The sequence below is a fragment of the Lupinus angustifolius genome, chromosome LG16, assembly GCF_001865875.1.
Source record: "Lupinus angustifolius cultivar Tanjil chromosome LG16, LupAngTanjil_v1.0, whole genome shotgun sequence".
NCBI lineage: Eukaryota > Viridiplantae > Streptophyta > Magnoliopsida > Fabales > Fabaceae > Lupinus > Lupinus angustifolius.
This window is the reverse complement of record NC_032024.1, coordinates 18,200,665-18,227,173: the sequence shown is the minus strand read 5'-3', so window position 1 is coordinate 18,227,173 and position 26,509 is coordinate 18,200,665. Positions and strand designations below refer to the sequence as shown.

The following is a 26,509-nucleotide window of genomic DNA, read 5'->3' as shown; positions in this document are numbered from 1 at the left end:
GATCATTTTTGCCGAGATGATTATTTAAGGGAATGAAACATGTACCACTTGTAACAGTTGATCTCTAAGAGCTATATCTATACTATATATAAAGCCAAAACATGAAATAACTTTGGGGTAATTTTCATTTCCTATATTGCCCTTAACATTATTTAATTTTTACAAAAAACTATATAATTCTAAGCAACTACCACCAATACATTAATTAACCATATATCTCACCTTAAATTAAACATTATCATAAACACATAAAAAATATAATATATAAAAATTAAATATGTAGTATCACAAAATATTCACCGGCAGACACGAAGTGTACATAGTAGTGGTTATAGAATAAGATGATGAATTAATTAATTTGGATCGTTTAGAAATTAGATCTGCGAAAGAAACATGGTAACGAAAACAGAAGAAACTGAATTGAACAATCTCGAAAACCAAGTCGATAACGGTGGTGGCGGCGCGTGGGATTACCTTTCCCTTGTTCGGAACCTTAAAGTTCGCCGTTCCGATAAAGTTCTTAAGCATGGTCTCTCCATCTTGAATAATCCCAAATTTCGATCCACTCTTGGTCCCGATGGTATTTTATTAATCACTTTTGTTCTTATATTAATATTGTTTTTGGGATTTTGAATCTGATTTAGTTGTAATCAATCTTGATGTGTTTGGTTTGGATTATTAAATAATCTGAAAGTACAAAATTATGTTTATTTTCACCTAAAAACAGCGTTAGAATTATGATTTATGTTTTTGCTAAACATCATAATTATGTTTGTTTGAACCTCCAAAAAATGTTTTTTTTCTTTCTAAGTATTAATCTCAACCAAACACACTGTGGTAGTCTGGTAGTGTAATCAATCTATCTAGATGAACCGGCAAGGTGTTTGTGTAGTTGCGTAAGACCCCGTTGGATCCGTAGGTATTGTACTAGGTCAAATGTTCGATTTTTAGAAGTTATAGAGGCAGTTATGCACCCTGAAAGAGATTAGTTCGTTACTCGTACGGCGAGGGATAGTCTTGGTTATACCAAAAAATATACCGAGATGATTATTTAATTTTTATAATAAAAAAGTTAGGATCGACGGTGGCTGCTTCATTATTCAGAGAGGGCAACCTCAAAGCTCAACAAACAAGCACAAGTGTACTTGAAAATAATCGCCAATAATGCAATCTAATAGAATTCAAACCGATCAACTTGATTAACGTTTTTATCGTATTTGACGCTCTAGGTGAACTTCACCTATAATGTCAAAGGGTTCGAGTCCTGGAGTTGTCACTCTGGATAGGACTTCACATGCCACTACGGTCATAGCGTTAGTCTCAGACCAATGTCTGTGGCATGAAAAAGGATGTCCAAGTACACGAGGTTCCCACATAGTGGAGTCTGAAAATGGTAGATGTACGCAACATTACCCTCACAAGCGAAGAGATTGTTTACAGGATTTGAACCTATGACCTCATGGTCACTAAAGCAATAACCTTAGCGTTGCGCCGAACACCCTCTACACCTATGTCTGTGGCATACAAAAAAATTGTAATGTGGAATCCGCATGTATTATAGATATTTTAAGTTTTTTGTTGTTATAATATGTACGGCTGCAAATTTTAGTATCCAGTGATGGATTGAAGTTTAGACTTTAGACAGATTTTTGTTGTTGCAACTACAAGGCTACTTTTATTGAATGTAATTTGTGGCTAATGATTGCTTGTTTCTCAATGCAGAATGGACTTTGTATGAGCAAGTTGCTGTTGCAGCTATGGATTGCCAATGTCTTGATGTTGCCAAGGTATTATCGATCTCTTGTTTTCATTTTAAAAGTTGGTTTGTTGTCGTTTTTTGAAAGTTTAAACCTAGTGACAATAAGATACTCCAATTTCTTTTTTACAAATTACCCGAAAAATATAGCTCCTCGTATGAGCTGAATTTCATTTTCTGCTTTTTAGTAATGGCACAACCAGATAAAGCATGTAAACATGAGAAGTTATCTTTTTAATCAAAGAAATCATTTTTTTTGTTGAAGAGCATTAACAAACAGCCCTTATTATTTTTGTATCAGTTTCTTTCATGTATCATAATGCATAAGACAAATTGTAAAATCCTAACACCTTTTGTTGAGAACTTGAGATATATTTGCTGGCATGGAATTCCTTTGTAATAATGTTGTGTTCATTCAGGAATCTTATGTGCATCGATTCTAGTTTTCCTTGTTACTAATTTGAAATGTTTGAACCCAATTTCCTTATTTCATTCTACCTCTACTTTCTTGTCACTCCTGTTATGAAGATGCTAGTGGTGCATGTGGTAGACGGCAGTTCAAGTTCTACCAGGAATTTAAACTTGCTTCATGCCTATTGTTTTAATGGAGCATAATCTTTGATTGCACTGCCTAATGTGGCTATGCCATTATTGTTTTACACTTTTACAACATATTATATCGTTCTTGTTAAAAGTTTGAGGCAAGAAGTTTGATCATGTTTGATTTTAAAATTTCTGAACCTTAAAGGCTTTTGTCTTGAAGTTGACATTATATGTATATCTTTATCAGGACTGCACAAAGGCTCTTCGGAAGAGATTCCCTGAGAGTAAAAGAGTTGGTAAGTTGACACTTCTTAATTTTATATGTTTCTCCCTGTTATAGATTTGAGTTAGTCAAATGAATAGCAACAACCGACATAACTCTTGGTGTGACTGACTCTACATGTGACCCCATCTGACCATAAAGGAAACAAAGTTATGTCGAACCACGTAAACTCAGATAGTACTCACTGCTTACTTTTACCGTTCTTGGTTTTAAATACAATATCTGAATAGGTAACATTACCGTGGCTAGAGTGCTAGACATATGACACGTAATTTATTTGTTGGGATAAATGACATATGATACATTTTAGTTGCCCAATAATGTATCTGTGCTTCCTATATGATCATAGGTTGATGGCAGTCTAGCAAACAATTTATTTTGTCATTGTAGTGATTGATCTGGTGGCATATGTTGTCTTGGCCCCGTCACATTTACTGCTAGATCTATATGAATGATAATTTTCCAAACATATAACTTGAGTAATTGCATGCCGTGCTCTGATTATTGATACCCAATTCTGGTTCTCTTTAAAATCTTAGATTTGTGGGAGGCTAACTTGGATAACTTACATTCCATTATTTCAAGAGGGGTGGCATACGAATACATTCATACTCAGTTACCCAAATAAGTTTGTTAATCCATATGCATGTTCTTGTTCCATCTAGAAACAGATTGGTCTATTGTGGCTCATTCTTTGTGTAAAAAATTGCAGGCAGGCTGGAGGTAATGTTGCTTGAAGCAAAAGGTTCCTGGGAATTAGCAGAGAAGGCTTATACGAGCCTTTTGGAGGATAGTCCTCTTGATCAAGTAAACTCACTCAACCTTATTCTGGAGAAAGTGTTATGCTAGTTCTTTCAGTTTTACCCTTAAATTGGTTGGGCTACCTGAGTAATGAATACCTAAAGCTTTAGGCTTTTCTTTTTGGTTCTGTTGTCGTGCAGATCATCCATAAGAGGAGGGTAGCTATGGCCAAGGCACAAGGCAACATTTCCGGGGCCATTGAATTCCTTAATAAATATCTGGAAATGTGAGGCAGCTGTTGAAGTTTTATTTTCTTCCGAGATTGATGATATGAAGGAATTTTTTTTCCATTTATGTATGCCTGAGTTATTTTCTCATTTTAAACAGATTCATGGCAGATCATGATGCATGGAGAGAACTGGCCGAAATATACATCTCCCTACAAATGTAACATTTTTATTCTATTTCTTCTCTTTCTCTTTGAAAAAGTTATTATCAGTGTTTATTTGTGTTGCCATTTATTTAGAAGCTCCTTCGTTTTTTTAGCTAATAGTATCTGTCTTTCTGTTAGGTACAAACAAGCTTCGGTCACTAAAATGCACAAAAAAACCGAACAGAAATGAAATATTACTCCCTTACCCATTTGTGAGTATATGTTTTTGTCCTTTGGTTCTTGTTTAAAGTCTTTAAAGTTTAAACTCATTATATTATATTATGTTTCATTATTCACCCCCTTTAAAAAATGGAAAGAAAAAAAAAAGCATTTGAATCTGAGAGGTATATTTTTTTTGGTTTCCGACATATATCCTTACCTTGCATTAGAGATAATTATATTCGTGCTGTAAACAAATATCCACATGTACGTGGGGCTAACTCTCCAGCGATCATTTTTGCCGAGATGATTATTTAAGGGAATGAAACATGTACCACTTGTAACAGTTGATCTCTAAGAGCTATATCTATACTATATATAAAGCCAAAACATGAAATAACTTTGGGGTAATTTTCATTTCCTATATTGCCCTTAACATTATTTAATTTTTACAAAAAACTATATAATTCTAAGCAACTACCACCAATACATTAATTAACCATATATCTCACCTTAAATTAAACATTATCATAAACACATAAAAAATATAATATATAAAAATTAAATATGTAGTATCACAAAATATTCACCGGCAGACACGAAGTGTACATAGTAGTGGTTATAGAATAAGATGATGAATTAATTAATTTGGATCGTTTAGAAATTAGATCTGCGAAAGAAACATGGTAACGAAAACAGAAGAAACTGAATTGAACAATCTCGAAAACCAAGTCGATAACGGTGGTGGCGGCGCGTGGGATTACCTTTCCCTTGTTCGGAACCTTAAAGTTCGCCGTTCCGATAAAGTTCTTAAGCATGGTCTCTCCATCTTGAATAATCCCAAATTTCGATCCACTCTTGGTCCCGATGGTATTTTATTAATCACTTTTGTTCTTATATTAATATTGTTTTTGGGATTTTGAATCTGATTTAGTTGTAATCAATCTTGATGTGTTTGGTTTGGATTATTAAATAATCTGAAAGTACAAAATTATGTTTATTTTCACCTAAAAACAGCGTTAGAATTATGATTTATGTTTTTGCTAAACATCATAATTATGTTTGTTTGAACCTCCAAAAAATGTTTTTTTTCTTTCTAAGTATTAATCTCAACCAAACACACTGTGGTAGTCTGGTAGTGTAATCAATCTATCTAGATGAACCGGCAAGGTGTTTGTGTAGTTGCGTAAGACCCCGTTGGATCCGTAGGTATTGTACTAGGTCAAATGTTCGATTTTTAGAAGTTATAGAGGCAGTTATGCACCCTGAAAGAGATTAGTTCGTTACTCGTACGGCGAGGGATAGTCTTGGTTATACCAAAAAATATACCGAGATGATTATTTAATTTTTATAATAAAAAAGTTAGGATCGACGGTGGCTGCTTCATTATTCAGAGAGGGCAACCTCAAAGCTCAACAAACAAGCACAAGTGTACTTGAAAATAATCGCCAATAATGCAATCTAATAGAATTCAAACCGATCAACTTGATTAACGTTTTTATCGTATTTGACGCTCTAGGTGAACTTCACCTATAATGTCAAAGGGTTCGAGTCCTGGAGTTGTCACTCTGGATAGGACTTCACATGCCACTACGGTCATAGCGTTAGTCTCAGACCAATGTCTGTGGCATGAAAAAGGATGTCCAAGTACACGAGGTTCCCACATAGTGGAGTCTGAAAATGGTAGATGTACGCAACATTACCCTCACAAGCGAAGAGATTGTTTACAGGATTTGAACCTATGACCTCATGGTCACTAAAGCAATAACCTTAGCGTTGCGCCGAACACCCTCTACACCTATGTCTGTGGCATACAAAAAAATTGTAATGTGGAATCCGCATGTATTATAGATATTTTAAGTTTTTTGTTGTTATAATATGTACGGCTGCAAATTTTAGTATCCAGTGATGGATTGAAGTTTAGACTTTAGACAGATTTTTGTTGTTGCAACTACAAGGCTACTTTTATTGAATGTAATTTGTGGCTAATGATTGCTTGTTTCTCAATGCAGAATGGACTTTGTATGAGCAAGTTGCTGTTGCAGCTATGGATTGCCAATGTCTTGATGTTGCCAAGGTATTATCGATCTCTTGTTTTCATTTTAAAAGTTGGTTTGTTGTCGTTTTTTGAAAGTTTAAACCTAGTGACAATAAGATACTCCAATTTCTTTTTTACAAATTACCCGAAAAATATAGCTCCTCGTATGAGCTGAATTTCATTTTCTGCTTTTTAGTAATGGCACAACCAGATAAAGCATGTAAACATGAGAAGTTATCTTTTTAATCAAAGAAATCATTTTTTTTGTTGAAGAGCATTAACAAACAGCCCTTATTATTTTTGTATCAGTTTCTTTCATGTATCATAATGCATAAGACAAATTGTAAAATCCTAACACCTTTTGTTGAGAACTTGAGATATATTTGCTGGCATGGAATTCCTTTGTAATAATGTTGTGTTCATTCAGGAATCTTATGTGCATCGATTCTAGTTTTCCTTGTTACTAATTTGAAATGTTTGAACCCAATTTCCTTATTTCATTCTACCTCTACTTTCTTGTCACTCCTGTTATGAAGATGCTAGTGGTGCATGTGGTAGACGGCAGTTCAAGTTCTACCAGGAATTTAAACTTGCTTCATGCCTATTGTTTTAATGGAGCATAATCTTTGATTGCACTGCCTAATGTGGCTATGCCATTATTGTTTTACACTTTTACAACATATTATATCGTTCTTGTTAAAAGTTTGAGGCAAGAAGTTTGATCATGTTTGATTTTAAAATTTCTGAACCTTAAAGGCTTTTGTCTTGAAGTTGACATTATATGTATATCTTTATCAGGACTGCACAAAGGCTCTTCGGAAGAGATTCCCTGAGAGTAAAAGAGTTGGTAAGTTGACACTTCTTAATTTTATATGTTTCTCCCTGTTATAGATTTGAGTTAGTCAAATGAATAGCAACAACCGACATAACTCTTGGTGTGACTGACTCTACATGTGACCCCATCTGACCATAAAGGAAACAAAGTTATGTCGAACCACGTAAACTCAGATAGTACTCACTGCTTACTTTTACCGTTCTTGGTTTTAAATACAATATCTGAATAGGTAACATTACCGTGGCTAGAGTGCTAGACATATGACACGTAATTTATTTGTTGGGATAAATGACATATGATACATTTTAGTTGCCCAATAATGTATCTGTGCTTCCTATATGATCATAGGTTGATGGCAGTCTAGCAAACAATTTATTTTGTCATTGTAGTGATTGATCTGGTGGCATATGTTGTCTTGGCCCCGTCACATTTACTGCTAGATCTATATGAATGATAATTTTCCAAACATATAACTTGAGTAATTGCATGCCGTGCTCTGATTATTGATACCCAATTCTGGTTCTCTTTAAAATCTTAGATTTGTGGGAGGCTAACTTGGATAACTTACATTCCATTATTTCAAGAGGGGTGGCATACGAATACATTCATACTCAGTTACCCAAATAAGTTTGTTAATCCATATGCATGTTCTTGTTCCATCTAGAAACAGATTGGTCTATTGTGGCTCATTCTTTGTGTAAAAAATTGCAGGCAGGCTGGAGGTAATGTTGCTTGAAGCAAAAGGTTCCTGGGAATTAGCAGAGAAGGCTTATACGAGCCTTTTGGAGGATAGTCCTCTTGATCAAGTAAACTCACTCAACCTTATTCTGGAGAAAGTGTTATGCTAGTTCTTTCAGTTTTACCCTTAAATTGGTTGGGCTACCTGAGTAATGAATACCTAAAGCTTTAGGCTTTTCTTTTTGGTTCTGTTGTCGTGCAGATCATCCATAAGAGGAGGGTAGCTATGGCCAAGGCACAAGGCAACATTTCCGGGGCCATTGAATTCCTTAATAAATATCTGGAAATGTGAGGCAGCTGTTGAAGTTTTATTTTCTTCCGAGATTGATGATATGAAGGAATTTTTTTTCCATTTATGTATGCCTGAGTTATTTTCTCATTTTAAACAGATTCATGGCAGATCATGATGCATGGAGAGAACTGGCCGAAATATACATCTCCCTACAAATGTAACATTTTTATTCTATTTCTTCTCTTTCTCTTTGAAAAAGTTATTATCAGTGTTTATTTGTGTTGCCATTTATTTAGAAGCTCCTTCGTTTTTTTAGCTAATAGTATCTGTCTTTCTGTTAGGTACAAACAAGCTGCATTTTGCTACGAGGAGTTGATATTATCTCAACCAACGGTTCCTCTCTATCACTTAGCCTATGCTGATGTAAGTACCTTCTTTACAAAAAAGTTATTAATTATTTTAGTCAAATCAAGTTATTCTCTCTCTCTCTCTCTCCTTTTTCTTTCCTCTGATAATAGCGTGTCACAGAACATTGCAAGTGTGGTGTTTGGGCCAGACCAGACTGTTTAATCTAGTTATGGGACTTGAATCCCACATTGAAAATATGTCATTCCTGTGTGGGGTTTATATGGCCCTGGGTTATCCATCCACACAACTCTACTTTTTTGGTTGGTTCTACCAAGGTTTGTACCAGTTACCGGTGGTGATCTCTGAACCGGTTTTCATGCCATTCATCTCTGCTAGTCGTTCCTGTCCATTCCGTGATTGCCATCCATTGTTGTGGTGGTCTGCACTGAGTGTGTCTGTCTGCGCTGTTCCTAATCCTTTATTCTCTATCGTGCTGATCTCCACCATCCGAGCTCCTCAGCAACTGCTTGTCTTTGTTGTGGATTTGGTAGAGCCTGTTTCCTTTCATAAGCGGCGGTGGTCTTGTGTGAACATGAAATGTTAAGCACTGCATGATTTCTATGGGCTTGTGTCTCCTTCAATCACTATCGATGTTTCCTTTCGTCCAGATGTTTCATTTTTTTGTTGCTCGGTTATCCAGAAGAGTGAATTGGAATCCCTCTCTCTCTCTCACATGTGTACTCACACACACACATGACATAACAGTTGAACCTGAACTGATTTTTTATGGTTTGCTACCGAGCTAGATCTTACTTTTATTGCATCAGAACATTATCTTGGCTCATGTTATTGCCAGGTGCTTTATACACTTGGTGGGTTAGAAAATCTCCAAACTGCCAAGAAATACTATGCATCCACCATTGACTTGACAGGAGGCAAGAATACCAGAGCACTCTTTGGTGTATGCTTGGTGAGCTCTCTTTCCCTCTTGTTCATTTGAGTGTCTATTTTGTGTTCTCCTGTGAAAGTTCATGCATGCATGAACATAATGAAAAATAATATTCTCAACACTCTTTTTCCTCATACCGTTTTTACGCGTACTTTATAACCATCGATCAAAGACTTTTGCTTTGGAAACATCGATAGTGGATGATTAATTTTTATATAGTAGATTTTAAAAGGTGTGTGAGAGTATCATCACTAGTATTTAATATAGCTGTTGTAATTAGGAAGATGGTTGTGCCTAGTTTTTAGTGGTTATGATGAATATCATCATTGAGGTCTGCTTTGGTAGATTCAGATTTTTCTTCATACATTGTTAATTTTCGCCTTAGGAACTTGTAATCTCTGGATTCTTATTTTCGAAACTATTTTATTTCTATACCGAAAAACCGAGTTTTGTTTCTATTCTCCAGTGCACATCTGCTATTGCACAACTTGTGAAAGGGAAGATTAAAGATGACAAAGAAGGATCACAGGTACAATCTCTAGCAGCCAAAGTGTTGGAGAAAGATTATAAGCAGAGAGCACCTGAGAAGCTTCCTCAACTTACAACTGTCTTAAAGAGTTTAACATTGTCTTCATGATCATGCATTATTTATTGAAGATTTTTGTTGTTTTTAGTGCACTTTTTGACTTTTTCTTAGATTGTTGTAAGCTTGAATTAACATATTTACTATTCCCCTGTTGTTTTATTAGATAATTCTGCATTTTGCCACATTTAAAGTTTCAGAGGGTAGTGTGGATTCAAAAACATTGTGTCATGGAACTTTCCTCATAATAATTAGTAAAAGCTGTTCTTGACATTCTTTTACCTTTTAATGGTTATGAAATTAGTTTTTGTTTTTTTTCTGTGGATTGAATGAGTTCAGAAATTTAAGAAAATCAAGGACTACATCAATTGATAAATCAAAGAAAAATGCTACTTGCTAGTTTATATCCTTCATGTATCTCTCAATTGGGAGCTTGTGATAGAATTGAAGTGTAGTCATGCAAAGAAATAAGGGTTGAATTCTGTGTATAAATTTTTACATCGATAATACATAAATATTTAACTCATACTTTTTCTACCTTTATGTCAACAAAGTCATTTTTATACATATCTTAGAAATCAAACTTTTGATATCATATTTAAATGGTATTTTTGCATAATCAACCACATCCTTAACAATGTTTTATATCAATTAAACATGACAATGAAACAAACCCACACATTACATTACTACATCAAAATCACTTCTGTAATATATATTTTAAACTATTTTTAATTGCATGACTGAATCATAAGATCCAATAGATTTACAATTTATAATTCAAAACACAAACCAATCAATGAAGATTCAGATGACATCTTCACACAATTAAAATTAGTCAAGGCATCATTAAGTAGAAAGTGGTCAAATACCACATAAAAATTAGCATTTTGGACCTGCAAAAAAATCTTAATAGTACACTTTTTAGATTATACCAAGTTAGCATCATGAAGTTGTGTCTTGTTAGAAGATATAAAATCATATTATTTCAGACAAATACACTCATTACACAAAGTTTTAGCATTAGAACATGAGTGAAGAAACCACCATTGTCAAAAAATACAGATCAAAATAATTAAAATACAGCTTAAACCACCATGATTAGTTTTATTGGTAGATTATCTAAAAGAAAACCAAAATAAAACTGGCCCTTACAAAAAGTGATTTTCAATTGATATTGCATTAATTAGAAACAACACTTCCAACTTTGAGCTTATCAGCAGCTATCACATAAGAAACAGGAACCAATTTTGGTGCATCATGTGATTTTTCATCCTCAATATTAGATTGATCATCTTTATGTTCTACTTCAATCACCTTGTTCTTGCTCATCCCAGCATATACTTTTCTTCTGATTTCCTTACGTGCTTCCTTTTCGGACAGTTTCAAATCCTTGAAGCCCTGTTCGAACTTGGCTTCATCCTCCGGTGAAAAGAATACAACTTCCTTGTTGCCAAGTTCTTCGTACAGCTTCTCGATCTTTGCCTTCCAGAAGAGGCCTAATTCTGTGTCCATTTTGTGATAAGGAGTTTTGATTAAGTACTCATCAATGCCACCTGCTTTGTCTATGCAACGAAGGGCGTGGGTGGTGACTTTAATTCGGATATGCTTATCAAGGGCATAACTAAAGAGCCGCTTTTCTTGAACATTGGGTTTCCATGTTCTCCTCGTCCTATCAAACATCGTTAGAGAAAGAACAAGTTCTCATCAATATTATATCATTATCTTTCTTTCCAACATAATTAAAAAGTAAAACAACTTCCTAAAGCAAAATTCAGTAACCAAAAGATATCATGCAAGTTCTGATATGAGTTAAATGAAAGCTTTGGAAATCATCAAATGAATTGAGTAACCGAAAGATAACATGCAATCTTTACATTATTAAATGCATGTCAGAGTCCTAGCTAGTGTTAGCCATAAAGTAAGCGAGAAATGAAAGATTTAGAAATCATCGAATGGATTGAGAAGACCAATTTTATAACAAGGGTTGTAGATATAAACCATGAGAAAAAAGGTTAACAAGGAAAGTTTAGAACTCAATTGTAAAATAACCACTCTTTAAGAGTCCATTGCCGAAAATTTTGCAATTGCCAGCCCCAGTTGGAGAAAATCTATTAATGGAAAGTTATCATAATATAATCAACCCGAACAAGGAACTTCCAGGACTCTACGTGCATCTGATTCCAATATCTCATTAAGTGAAGAAGCAACAAGCAAGTCAATCATATGAATTCCAATTTGTTGACTAGTACTTATCAAATCTTGCTCTATAATCCGATTTGGTCTTGTAGTCCAAACACAATTCCTACTCATAGGGACGGACCATGATATTCTTTGTCTAATGGATCCACGATTATTAGTTCCTTGACTCTTCCAATTTCCAATTTGGAATACATTGATTCTTAATGTTGTAAAGTTAAGAATCTTGAAATAAACTGAACTCTAACATAAAGTTCTTTTATTTTATAAATGAACTTTCAATAAAATTTGATCATGTGAATATGAAAAATCAATTCTGGTTCTGAACGTATTTTGGCACTTTCATTCAGAAGCAAACAAAAAACTACTATTGACTAAATCACACAAATATAAACCACTACTAGAACGGTATTGGATCTAAAACATTTAAACATCACAGAACATACCCAAGAAAATACAAAAATAAAGTGTATCAAGAATCGGATACAAACTTGTTACCGCCATCTTCACTGACATTGTTGCCAAACTGAATGTGTCGCCCAGCGAAGAGACCACGTTTTGCACGGCCCATGATAACCTTGCTTTGGGGTATGTATTTCTCCAACGATTCCTTCACTCTCGGGGCCAAACCCTTTTCTCCAACTTTTTTGAGAACTTTGTTCATCATCTGCTTCCCTCTGAATGCCATTTCAGTACTCACTTTACTCTACAAAAAAAGATTTTATACATATAAACAGATCAATAACTTGGTGTATATCTGGTAAACAACTTAATTAAACTCTTATTTATTCAATAAGCTATTTTAAAATAAGCTAAAAAGTGTTTATTTACATAATCATATGTAACAAGCTTATTAACTTCTAGGAAGGTCATAAACTATTTCTATACCCTATTCTCATAAGTGCATTGTTAAGGTTGTTGTCTTATGACTTAGAGTCACGGATTCAAATCCGAAGAGTCTCTTCGCTTCGGTAAGACATGTACATCTATTTTCTCCAGACCCCACTAACTCGTAAACACGAGTAAATTCTCTATAAGCTCTTGTATAAAAGAACACTAATCTACTTCAGAATATGGGACCCATAAAAAATGAAACTTTACCCCATAAAAAATCAAGGCAATGAAAACCCACTATAGAACAACAACAAAAAATTGAAAGCAACCACATTAAGCTAAGTCATAATCCAAAAATTCCACCATTTTCATGAAAACAGAGAGTTAGCATAAAAACGGTAAATTTTTGTAATTTTAACAAGATAGTAAAAAAAAGTGGTGAATTAAAAATGATGATATGAAAAATTGAAGGAAAAAAAGATGAATTGAAAGAAGAGAAAGAGAAAACCTAGACAGTGTAGTGATGGAAGGAGGTACGAGAAAGAATGAGGTTTGAGAAATTGGAGTGAGAAATGTTAAAATCCACTCTTTGGGCCAATAAACATAACACGTTTTCTATGTAGGTTTTGACCCATTTCCTCAATTCTATGTGGGCCAATAAACCACCATTTTGATTCGTGAATGATAGTGGTGAGTATGATCCGACCCGTTTAGCAGGTTTAGTACCATCATACTCGAGCTTGAATATGGTTAGATTTCGTCGTGTTTAGGACTAGATTTGGGTTAGAAAATTAAATATGACTAATAGTTAGGGTCGAGTAAAGGACAAACAAGGAGAAATACTTGCATGAAGACGTATGTATGTGGAGACAACCAATTAAATCTTACCAACACATTAAAAGTTAATTTTTAATTAAAATTTAATCATAAATGATAGCACCAACGAACATAAATACACTTGTCTCTAAATGTGGCGTGTTATATGTGTCTTCATGCAAGTTTTTCACACAAAACATGACTTGACCCATCATATGACCACTCATTTGTTATATTTGTATAATGTAATGAGATCTCTTTTTGCTTAGAGTATCGTTGATTATGTATTATTTTTTATCATATATACATATATGTGCACAATTAGCAAAATATCTACATATATATTATCTTCATATGTCAAATTATATATTCAAAATAATAAGTAATATTGAGAAGACTTTATTTAAAAGAATATATATTATATTTAATTGAGTTTAGTTTCGGGTTCGATTTCAAAAAGTTGGCATGGTCGATATTTGAGATCTGGTTAACCTTCAAGTCGAAGGTTGAGTCTAGATGCAAAAAAAAATGACTACCACTACATTGTATTGCTTATCCTATTATAGTTTGAAAGAATGGTATCTTCTTCATTAAAGATCTGGATACATTTCATCTTCAACCACTAAAATTATGACACATATTATAACGATAATTGTTAGAAGAAATAACTTATCTCAATATATAAGAAGATATTTTATTCTTTTTTTTTTTTTTTTGCACACGGTTTCGGTTTTTTAACTGTGAGATTGGTCTCTATGTCTTCTTGTCATATGGTCATCATTTTTCTGTATATATAGCTCAAGAGTGAATAATCATCACATAACTTCATTACATTTTTGTTTTCTAAATGAAGCATGTAAACTTCATTACATTAGTCTACTTTTTATACGAATAATCATATATAATATTCGATACACGAAATTCTCACTAAGTACGATCTCAAGAAAGTATATATACTTAGCCTTATCTTTAGAAATGAAGAAAATGTTTCCAGATCCTACGGATACTAATGGCAAACACCGAAAATCGACTCGAATGAGTTTCGGTTAAACATTCAAGAGAATATGCAACAATTAAAACCATAGGTTAAAAAAGACAAAGCAAATCAAATTAAGAACAGAATTTGAAATGCACCAAGAACCTAAACCATAACTAGGACCTATATTGATCCACCCTAAATAATTTCTCTAAAGCTTCTTTTCCAAAGATTAGAAATTTCTGTTGTATTACCAAGAATGATTAAAGATTGAAAAGATTAATTAAACTTTGTGTTTTTCTCTCAAGTTCTTATGCTTCATTGTGGTTTATGATATTGGACAGCCTGTGATTTTTACTGCATAATCTGCAATATGTACGTTAGTCAGGTGGTGTAAAGCCCCACTAAATCCTCCGAAAAACCAAAATGTCAATAGTTCGATTCCTGAGAGCGACACTTGTTAAGAGAGACATCCATGCATCCCGAAAGGGATTTGTTCAGAATTTATTGCCCTGCAAGTTAATACAAGTTTCCCTTCAAATTCAGACTCAACCCTACATAATTTCAACCCTGTATAAACTGTGATAGAACTGCATAACTCCTAGCATCTCATGTATTCTATGAAGCATGCACGCGACCAACAAATATATAGATCGATTCCAAGACATGACGATAACCAATACACACTTATAGATCGAATTCTACGAGAACGATGAATATTGGTCATCGATCTCCATTTACTTTTGTGCAATCAAGATATTAACTGATAAAGCAAATATACGTAAAACAACAACAACAACAACCAAGTATTAGTAACTGATATTGCAGTGTTTGCAGTATCCGATAAAGCAAATATATATAAGCTATATAATCGATACTGCACAGTTAGATTTCTTCCATATTAAGTTTGTAACTGATATTGCAGCGTTCGAGAGAATCAAATAAGTTTTACTCCGGCTATGCGATTTGCATCTCAGAAAAGTACAACAGAAAAAGCTACAAGACTTGAAAAAAGAAAATTTGAAGGTTTGGTTATGAGAGATCTAATTGTAACATAATTGAACAACATGGCATTTATATCGGGAGTTATTTATATAGAAAGCATGGATAAATATACGAGACACGGATACAACGCAAAAAATGAAGCATGCATACAGATATGAGACACGTATATAACACGATAGAATATGATGATACAACAAATATTCATAAAATAATTGAAAGATATATTGACAAAAAGTAGCTAAACATATTGAAGTATCTGATACGATGTGTATGGGATACCGATATGACAACCATTTTGAAGTATCGACACAACATAGGCCATGGCAGACTGGCATACCTATTCAGAAAGTAACAAGTATGATATCCGGTCTATCGGGAAATAAATATGTAGACCAGAATCTTATACCCGATTTACTGATTATTATACCTCAGAAATAAATTGATAGTTATTCCCGGGCATCAAAGTAGGCAATTTTATTAACACGACGAACTCTGTTCTTTTTTTTTATCGGCACACGACGAATACTCATATCCATGTCCCATGCGTGATGCGTAAAAGTACTAATCCTACAATGCCTGATGATAGCTTTCACCATCTCAGTTCCATGGAGCAAAGAAAAAAGTCTCTACTAGCTAATTAATAAGAAGTAAAGATCTCGTAATCCCGTGACCCTCGAAAAGCTTATTACACTTTTGGCTAAGAACATTTGTTGTACCTTTCTAATAATTGGGCATTAGCAGTATGCAGTAACAGCCTTTGCATATTTGATAATATGAATTCTCAATGCGAGAAGTTAAAATGCATGACAAACCGAAGCTTGAAATAATAGGTATATGCTAAATGAACACGAATAAAAATGTGCTTGAATAACACATGAAACAAACTTTAATTTAAACTTTGTAGTTTTAGTAATATAGACCAGAAAATTAACACTTGAAGGCGAATATACAGCCAATTGGAAAAAATTGTCGCCGATCTGTTCAAATGGATAAGCTAAATTGAGGCTACGAGTTTAACATAGGACCGAGACAAACAAAAGGACTCAGTTTTAATCAACTGTATTTCAATCATATGGTTGATAAATCAAAACTCACTAAGAGGTCTGTTAGTATTGAATTGAAGATGGACTTCGGCATCTCTACACATTCTTCGAAGCATACAAAATAAGCGAGAAACCAAGACCTTGCGATTTGGTCTCCGAAAATCTCTCGGAGAAAGACCACTGCGGCATATTTGCATCAGAAAGGGGTTGGGTAGTCCAAGACTTCTCCGTGGAGTGGAATGTTCTGAACATAAAGACAGCATTGTTTCCAAGAGGTGTACCGAAGAGCCAATTATGGACATCCCAGAAAAATTCCACTGCAAGGCCATCTACAACCATAGTATGATTTCCCCGGAAATTCCATCTCAGCCGCTTCACTTGCATCACAGTTTTGCTATCTATGCGAACTATAAGGCTCGGATCACTAACACTTGTAGCGTCACATTCAATCACAAGATCGTGAATTTGACCATTGTCACAAAATACAGCCTTGGTACCGAACAACTTCTTACCAAAAACATATTCTTTCTTGGCAACTAAAACTGCATTCGATGGTAACGAAACAGTGTTGGTCTTCTTGAGTGCTTCATTCCTCAAATCCCCGAGAAGAAGAATCATTTGTCGATCTACAACAACTCCTACATAAAATCCCTCCAATGGTTCAGGCCCAGAACCAAATTTAGCCGACGAAAGCTCCCAATATACATCAATTTTAGAAGAACAAGCCTCTAGACTCTGACAACCTTTTCTCTTCGAGAAAACCCATGGTTTGATATCCACCTTACAAAGACACTGACTCGAAGAGTTTTCGTCTTCAAAACCAACACTGAAACCTTGCCCCATCAAATTCTTACTCCAAGTTACAGTAATCAGACACGGCTTACCACGTACCAGGCATTGATAAACACAAGCAGCCAAATTCGGGGCAGTTTTACTTCCGCTTGAAGACGAAGAATCCGCAACTTGAACTGCATTTTCACCAAAACAAGAAGGAAAATCCTTCATCATTGGCAAAAAGCAACTTCAATTTCAACTCAATTACCAAACTTTTCCTCTTCTGTGGATTTTCGACAAATTGATGGTACAAATAGCACACTCACTCAGAGAGAAATACCAGCAACTTGAACTTGAACTCTATTTTCACCAAAACAAAAAGAAAAATCCTTCATTTTTTGGCAAAATGGTACTTCAATTTCAATTCAATTACCAACCTTGTTTTTGGTATCAACAACACTCACTCAGAAAAAGTAATCAATAACTAGAACCCCATTTTAACCAAAACAAAGGAAAATCCTTCAATTTAGGCAAAAGGGTACTTGAATTTCAATTCAATAAACAAACTTTTTATCTTCTATGGTTTTTTTTCAAGAAACAAATGTTAACAAAAGCACTCACTCAGAACATTCTAGAAACAAATTCTAAGACAGACATAAATTAACCTTAATTTGATCAAATATTAACGAAAACCTACCTCATCCATAGTTGGTTGGAGAAGACATGTTTGAAGAATGTAGGGACTAAAACAGTTCATAGAGAAAGAGAAGCAGACAAAAAAAAAATCCAATTTTTTTTTCACTATGATACTAAAGATTGGAAATTTTCAACAACAAAAATACCCAAAACAAAAACAGATAACATAGTTGAATATAATAAAAAAAAATGCAAAACCAACCTCAGAAGGGAATTGAAGAGAAGAGAAAAGGAAGAAGCTTGAGTTTGTGAATGTTCCTCAAATTCCACACTCATAAAACCTATGATTTTTACTATGAATCATATTCTATTAAACTATTCATTAAGTCAAAATTGGAACAAGATATTAACTTTAAATCTTAAGATTATCAACCAGATTATTTTTTTGAAAAATTGTTTATTTAAAAAATAAATTATTATAATCTGTTTTGAATAGCTCCACATTATGATTAGTGACCAACAATACATTAATTCAGTGGTATAAATTCAACTAAATACTTAAGATTGATGTTCGATTCGTGGATACTATTTGTAATATCTAAAAACATTATATGATTAGTGCTATAGTATAATGAGAGGACAAAATCTGAGACAAATAAAAATTTGATTTTTTTCCAACAAAACTGAATTAAGAACTTTTATTTTTTAGAATGTATAAAAAAACAAATCAATCAATTTAAAAAAATATAAAATAGCTTATTTTAAGTCAAACAAAGCAATATGGTAATTTTTAAAGAATTACTCACTTCAACTCTCTTTATAAGACTTTTTTTGGTTTTTTATTATATATATTCATGTACCATTTCTAAAGTTATATATATTAAATGATTTTTTGTTATAAAAAAACATTTTTAATTTAAAATTTTGAGTGCAATTACAAAATGATTTAGTTTTATGAATTACGATTCTAATAAAACATAAAAATTATTAATGAATTTAATGATAATTTCATTTCTCAACTAGTACCAACTACCCAAAAAGACTTTATAAAAAATTCAAAAATTGCACACATGCAAATGGGGAATAATCATTAATTGTTTTTGTTTTGGGTTTTGATTATATTTATATGACATTTTAAAAGTTATTTGTATGATAAATAATATTGTTAGCAAAATATCCTTATTTATTTAAAAAATTTGAGTCGAAAACTAAAATGATTTAATTTCATCAACAATTCTAATAAACTCCATACAATTATTGTCTAATTTAAAGATGATTTCACTTCCCAACTAGTATAAACTACCTAAAAAAATAATTTATAAAAAGTTTAAAAAAAATGCACATACAAATGGGGAATCATCATTATTGTTTTTTTTTAATTTTATTTTTTGACCTTTAACTTTTTTTGCAAGCTCCCTGCTAGATATAAATTATACGTCATATTATTATTTTTTCAAAAATTAATAAATAATTATTCAACTATATTGAACCTATTATTAGCTTTGTTAGCTACAATATGGCTTTTCCAACTAATTCTGGTAAAAAAGGATCTTCGAAATATTTTTGTTTCAAATTAATTCCTTATAAGATTAGAAAATGAATAAATTATTTGGGCGACTTAATTTTTTTTTAATAATTTTGACTTAAATCTTTTAAAAATCAATATGATAACTTTTAAGACTTATTCAGACAAAGACATTAAAGTATTTATAATCTTTTAAGCACTCTATAATCTTCTAACAACTATTTTTTTGGGTACATTAATTCTTTCTGATATTTCAAAGACTCTATAATTATCTCAACATCACATTATAATTATAATTACAATTACATATTATATGACTTAAAATTCTAATAAAAATATTTACAATTTGGTCCTTAAAGATTTTGGTCCTTAATTAAGATTATAATCATAGAGTCCTTAAACATTAAATACTCTATAATATTTTTATTACAATGTTTTAATGACTCTATAATTATATACTCTAGATTTTTTTGGTATATTAGTTATTTTTATCATAATCTTTACACTATAATTATCTCAACAACATATTTTGTCTTTTACATGTATAGTTTCATTATTATATTTTCCGCCCACTACAATACATTTATCTTTAATGATTTTAAAAATATGGTCTTAAAGTATAATAGTTCACAATTTTAAAATTATTGCATATTCATTATATTATATTATATTAGGATTTTTGATATTGTTATCATAATTATTCTCAAAATCATGACCTATTATTTTTGAAATCATAATTTTAAAATTGTTCTCCATTCCTTATATAGGACCATAATTTTTAATATTATTGCCATAATTAGTTCTAAAAAAATTGTGGCAATTCAAAGACATGTTCTCTCTTCCCTAATGGTACATCAACATTTTCTCTTTCTTTTTTTTTTTATTTTTTACATTTTTAATGATTGACCATGCCATATACATATTGTATAAGTTTTACAAAATTCAAAATAAATAAGATGTTATTTTATTGTTACCTTCTACTAACCCACTAAAACTCACATTTTACACAAGGAGAATAAAACCTTTCATCAATATAAAAAACATTTCTTTTAGAAAATCTTCCATTCATATTCATTATTACTTGTACATCTAGCATTTATCCAACTTCTATACATAATAACGGATTCAACTAAGATAAATGTTTATATCAAAGACATAAGAGGTTACCATATCTTCAATTTCTTATATTAATTATATATAAGAGTTTCATATGTTAATTAATATCTTAGTTGAATATGTTAATATGTCATTAATCATCATCTTTATGATAAGAAGGTATTCTATTCATGTAGATATAGTGGAGCATATTATGTATTTATGTTAATTAATCTTCTGTCCCAAAATGTGTACCACATCATATACTATTATTTTTTATTGGTCAAAAAATGTAAAATTAATATATATTTAATTCATATTTTCATTTTACTTTTCTTACAAACAGAAGTACATAAAATTGCATAAAGTTAGGGTGTGATTTCTTTACCTTGTGGGAATGGGGATCTTAGTTGAACACATTTATGATATAAAGTAAAGAAATTAACCGATAAGAATGTTTTAATTATATGAATGATATGTGAGATAGCTATATGAACTTAATCAATAATTAAATATTAATAAATTAATTAATGATATAAGTTAATAATAATATAAGAGTATATTTTTGGAAAGTTGTATAAAAAAATGTATTCACAAATTGTATAAGAGTTTTATATACTATCAGTTCATCGTCCATCATTTATTTTTAATCATTATTGACTATTCAAAAAATAATACAAATAAATGATGAATAATATGTTATGTATATATAAATAGTTATACTAATAATGCTTAAATATCACATTCAACCTCCTATGGAGTAACTAGTTGAAGTTAATTTCAAACTCATTAATAACAAGGGCTTGCACTATAATATATTAACAACTTTGCAAAACTCAATTTCTTTGGCATTATTATTCTCTTGTAATTTAAAGAATGCTTATTAATTAAAATAATTTGGAAGTCTTGAAATTTCACCAAATACGTTGAACCTTTGTACTAGCACATTATTTATCTTTCTCCATTTCTTCTTTAAGAAGATTGAATTCAAAGAAATAATGATAATTTTGCATATGTGCCATGAAGTTTCCATAACTTTCTTTCTTTTGTGGCATTGAAACATGAAATCTTCTTTATTACACAACCAGTTAAAGATGCAAAAGATGGAGTGAACTAAGTAGCTTTTTTAATCGGTGTATTAATATTGTATCGATCATCAAATTGATTAGAAATTGATATTTAATTGATGATTTACTAACTAAACTGCATATCAGCGAAATTAGATGTACATATATAATATAAGAACATTTATGTTGAAAAATCAAATTATTTTATTTTCAATAAAAAAATAATTTTAAATAAAAATTGGTCGATATGACCGGTACAGTTCAATTGACCAGTATAACCAATTTTGACCGTATAATTGTATGATTGGTATAATTATTATATCATATCAATATTGAGACCAATTCACCCATTTACCAGTTGAACCGACTAGCACGAACAAGTTTTTACAACATTTTTTTAATACACCATATGCCACAAGAATACTTCAGAGTGCTTTTGTCATTTTCTCTTAGGTTGAAGTTTGAATCTGATCATAATCTTAAACTTTTATGTGTAATTAATACAAATATATTAAGAGGTACAATTGATTAAAAAATTAGAAATAAGATTGAAAATTAATAGCAATTATTATGTTGAAAATGAGCTTTTTTAAATTAGCATAAGAAATCAACAAGACTAAACAAAAACTATTATAATAAACCATATGATTAAATAACATAATTAACTGAGATGAATGTTTTATATCAAAGACATATATAAGAGGTTACTATATCACTCATCTAGTTGATTTATTACTACATCATTAATCTGCTTTATGTCAATGATATAAGATAAAACTGTATCATTTATTTCATAATAATAAATTAATTAGTGACATAAGTAGTGGAATTTAATTTCATACAAATAAAAAGCTTTGCACTATTATCAACTTTATCATTCTTCCCTTGAAATTTAAAGGAAGCTTATTTATTAAATTAATTAATATTGAAGTCCTGAAATACCTTAAACCTTTGTATATGCATATAATTTTTCTTTCTCCATTTCTTCTTTAAGAAGATATAATGCAAAGAAATGATTTTTTAGATGTGTCAAAAGAGTTTTTGTACCTTTCTTTCTTTTGTGAACACGTGTACTCAAGGTGGCATTGAAACATGAAATCTAGGGCATTAAACAACGTTGGACATGGATAATAAAGAAGGAAACCTCACGATTAAAAGCCTCAAAAGATGGAGTGAATTAAGTAACTTTTAATATCACAAGTCACCTTATCACATTAAACTTACTCTTTATCTCGACCATCAATTATAAGGAAATCTAATAGTTTGAAATAATGAATAGATCTAAACCATTATATATTCATAAAATTGATGGCTATGATGTGGAGTAAGTTTAAAGATCTTACTCTTGGAGTAAGTGGAACTCTCCTGAACTTCAAAATGCTTCACCACTTAAAGGTTATATTTGCAAGTTAGATTTTAAAAAGAAATGAAAGAAAATAAATACCTTATCATAATATTTAACTTACAAATAGAACATTAGTTGAAATTTATACTTCTATCTACTGTTAGTGTAAAGATTTATTTGTAATCATTATATCATTTACCATTCATTTTAATTATTTTTTGTGAAGAGTCAATAATAATTAAATATGAATAAAGAATGATACAATAACAATATATAAAAGTCATACATTTTCATTGTATATTTTTTTTTTGTCTTAACTTATATGAATAGATATGAGTTGAGATGGTGTAATACCAAGTTGAAGATGAGAAAAAACAGCCACAATATATTGAAAGAAAGAGCCAAAATAAGTTTAAGAATACAAGTTAAGTAGGTTCCACTTAGTCTTTTTGTTAGTGATCTTCCTAATTAAGCTCTTACAACACTATAAATATGGACCTTGAGGCACCTTTTCTTTCATCCTTTTCTTAAGCATTATTTGTATTTGGTGTGAAAAAAATGAGTTTCAAGTCCTTTATTTTCAATTGTTTTCTATTTGGGGTCATTCTTATCTCTCTTGTGATAGCTAGTGATGAGATACAAGGTATGAAGTTCAAACCTTTTATTTAAGAATAACCACCATACTCATTATTCTAATATATATATAATGTATGTGTTAGGATCCTCTTCATTACTAGAGATAAATGTATATAAAAAATAATATAAAAAACATAATGATACGATACTTTTATTAAGTTGGGGATCCTCTCCGATACTTAGAAAATTCACTACTACAATGTGAAGCTAATATTGATGTGATGATTTTAAAATAAAAAATTATTTAAAAAAGATTTAAAATTTGTACCATTAAATTATTTTTAATGTCATATGTCATCATTTCCTATATTATTGAAGAGGAATTACTTCACTTTTATTATTTAAATATAATGATACGACACTTTTATCCTTTAATTTAAATATAAAAATAATAATTTATCTATAAATAATTGGGTAATGCATACTGTTATAGTTGCAAACCCACACTAATAATATACTCACATGCTTACATTGAGTGAAAAAAACCTTAAGGTTGAGAATAAATAATGAGAATGTCATTTTATTTGGTTATCAATTTGTTAAATAATTTAGTAAAATCTATAATCTATATATCTATATTATTAATAAATTAAAACAAGTACTAATCACTACCATTACATAATTTTTATATTCCAAATTTATCATTTGTAACATCTTTCATTAATAACTACCGTAAAATTTCACACACTGCTTAAATTGCTTTCATTTTTTATATTAATATCATTAATCCTATACACATTTTCTTATTTATATTTTCACTCTCAATTAAGTTCATATATTGCATTTCTTATATTTAAATTATTTTTTCTTAAATAATATGAAATGATACGTTCTATATTAGAAAAATAAGAATGTAGGTCAATCGGTACGAATGCCGGTTGACACGCTAGTATATATAAAGGTAAAACATTGTTTAACTACTATCATGATATAATTTTGTTTTCGTATTTTACCCTTAACACTTTTTAATTTCTATAAAAAACTATATAATTATATCTAATAACCACCAACATATTAATCATTCATTTCACCTTAAGTTGAATATTCTAATAAATAAATAAAAATATAATTATAGTACATCCAATAAAAAATACAATATAAAATAAATATTCTAATTCTCTAAAATAAAATATATAAAACTTAAATATTTAACATCATATATGAAATATCTTTCACCACTAATATCTGCATAGATGTTGTTATACTAAACTTTTTCTTATGCATGCAATTTACGTAAGGGAAATATTATAGCTAATGTATGTTTGGTTGTTTGTGAAATTTCAGAAACTAACAAAATTGGTGGAAGTAGCATTGGAGTTTATGAAAATCAAGAAAAGTGTTAGTATTTTATTTTCTGATGTCATTTTTTCTAAATAGTATTAAATTAATACGTTGACAATGTAAAAATATATACACAATTAATATATCTTCCATTATTTATTTGAATTATTTTTTTCAGAAAAATCAATAATTAAATATAAATTATAGATAATAGAATAATAATATAGAAAACTCTTATATTATGTAGCTCTGAAATGTGAGTGTATATTTTACTTTATGCAGTTATAAGATCTATGAAATCCGAGTTGGTAGAGCCAAATCATAATAAAGGTAAAGGTGGTGGTAGTCAAGGTGGACAAAGTGGTGGCGGTTATGGTGGAGGGATCGGTGGTGGTACTGGCTGTAGCGGCGGCCAAGGTGGAGATGCTAGCCAAGGAGGTGGTAGTGGTGGAGGAAGTAGCCAAGGTGGAGGGAGTGGTGGTGGAAGTGGTAGCGGAGGAAGTGGTGGAAGTGGAGGAGGGGGTAGTCAAGGAGGAGGAGGTAGTGGAGGAAGTGGTGGTGGTGGAGGAGGTAGCCAAGGAGGTGGTAGCGGAGGAAGTGGTAGCCAAGGAGGAGGAGGTAGTGGAGGAAGTGGTGGTGGTTATGGAGGTGGTGGAAGTGGGTGTGGGGGAGAGGGTAGTGGAGGAGGTGGAAGTGGTGGCAGCAGTGGAGGATGGGGTAGTGGTGGAAGTGGTAGCGGTAGCGGAGGTGGTGAAAGTGGTGGCAGCAGTGGAGGATGGGGTAGTGGTGGAAGTGGTGGTGGTAGTGGAGGAGGGGGTAGCCAAGGAGGTGATAGTGGTGGTTGTGGAGGTGGCCAAAGTGGTAGTGGGGGTAGTCAAGGAGGTGGTAGTGGCAGCGGAGGAAGTGGAAGCGGTGGTGATTATGGAGGTGGGAGTGCAGGAGGGGGTAGTGGTGGAGGGGATGGTGGAAGTGGAGGAGGTGGCAGCGAAGGTAACGACGACATCAGAGGTTATAGTGGTAGAGAAAGTGAAAATGGTGGATATTGAACTGACAGTAAAAAAAAATATCACCCGATTTGCCATAAACAAAAAGGAAGCAAATATGAATGTGAAACTAGAGAGTGAACTTAAACATTCACAAATAGTAAGTTGTATGTTCTTCTAATATAATAAACTTATCATTTTCATACCAAAACTATTTGAGCATTCATGATCAACATTATTTGATACTTCTCAAATCCTTGAATGACATTACAATTCTAAATCAAAATGCATGATTTTCTCTCATACTTATATAGATATATCGATACAAGATGTATCAACCTTTAATTAAAATATTTTCATTTTCATGTATGTGATGAACTATACAAAAAAAATAATATCAATGCAACTTATGTTTATCTATGAATACACCGTTAACACAAGTAAAATTTCAAAACTTTATCATACTAGTAACTCATACACCCTAATATGTACATTAGTTCTCGTAAAAAAATGTTAAACTTAAAATAGCAATATGAATAGCTTATGATCACTATTTCAACTATGCAATAACTCAACCAACATTAAAATATAGTCATGGTTAAATTCAATTTGTATCATCATTCAATAATAAGAGAATAGCTAAGATGATAAGGAAC

General features: G+C 31.7%; 5 protein-coding genes across 7 annotated transcripts; 3 read left to right on the top strand and 2 right to left on the bottom strand.

Annotated features, from left to right (window-relative positions):
- On the top strand, positions 357 to 3,946 carry LOC109329397 (ER membrane protein complex subunit 2-like). The gene is made up of 7 exons (XM_019563062.1): positions 357 to 580; positions 1,723 to 1,787; positions 2,547 to 2,595; positions 3,295 to 3,389; positions 3,524 to 3,609; positions 3,711 to 3,770; positions 3,895 to 3,946. Exons 1-7 carry the CDS (start codon positions 394 to 396, stop codon positions 3,944 to 3,946), a joined length of 594 nt encoding a protein of 197 aa, XP_019418607.1. The 5' UTR covers positions 357 to 393.
- LOC109329037 (ER membrane protein complex subunit 2-like) lies at positions 4,562 to 9,932 on the top strand. The gene is made up of 9 exons (XM_019562700.1): positions 4,562 to 4,785; positions 5,928 to 5,992; positions 6,752 to 6,800; positions 7,500 to 7,594; positions 7,729 to 7,814; positions 7,916 to 7,975; positions 8,100 to 8,181; positions 8,963 to 9,076; positions 9,522 to 9,932. Exons 1-9 carry the CDS (start codon positions 4,599 to 4,601, stop codon positions 9,690 to 9,692), a joined length of 909 nt encoding a protein of 302 aa, XP_019418245.1. The 5' UTR covers positions 4,562 to 4,598; the 3' UTR covers positions 9,693 to 9,932.
- Positions 10,729 to 13,278, bottom strand: LOC109330076 (54S ribosomal protein L24, mitochondrial). The gene is made up of 3 exons (XM_019564080.1): positions 13,180 to 13,278; positions 12,329 to 12,543; positions 10,729 to 11,310 (listed from the first exon to the last, which is right to left on the bottom strand). Exons 2-3 carry the CDS (start codon positions 12,523 to 12,525, stop codon positions 10,821 to 10,823), a joined length of 687 nt encoding a protein of 228 aa, XP_019419625.1. The 5' UTR covers positions 12,526 to 12,543; positions 13,180 to 13,278; the 3' UTR covers positions 10,729 to 10,820.
- LOC109330075 lies at positions 16,319 to 18,198 on the bottom strand. Of its 2 annotated transcripts, none has more exons than XM_019564079.1 (2): positions 18,184 to 18,198; positions 16,319 to 17,645 (listed from the first exon to the last, which is right to left on the bottom strand). In XM_019564079.1, exon 2 carries the CDS (start codon positions 17,517 to 17,519, stop codon positions 16,608 to 16,610), a length of 912 nt encoding a protein of 303 aa, XP_019419624.1. In that variant the 5' UTR covers positions 17,520 to 17,645; positions 18,184 to 18,198; the 3' UTR covers positions 16,319 to 16,607. The 2 variants fall into 2 exon arrangements, with proteins under 2 accessions (XP_019419624.1, XP_019419623.1); XM_019564078.1 differs by lacking the exon at positions 18,184 to 18,198 and having other exon boundaries at positions 16,319 to 17,563; positions 17,607 to 18,163.
- On the top strand, positions 23,459 to 26,109 carry LOC109329160 (glycine-rich cell wall structural protein 1.8-like). Of its 2 annotated transcripts, XM_019562833.1 has the most exons (4): positions 23,460 to 23,596; positions 24,874 to 24,927; positions 25,153 to 25,371; positions 25,438 to 26,109. In XM_019562833.1, the coding sequence occupies exons 1-4, from the start codon at positions 23,512 to 23,514 to the stop codon at positions 25,914 to 25,916; spliced, it is 837 nt and encodes a 278-aa protein (XP_019418378.1). In that variant the 5' UTR covers positions 23,460 to 23,511; the 3' UTR covers positions 25,917 to 26,109. The 2 variants fall into 2 exon arrangements, with proteins under 2 accessions (XP_019418379.1, XP_019418378.1); XM_019562834.1 differs by lacking the exon at positions 24,874 to 24,927 and having other exon boundaries at positions 23,459 to 23,596.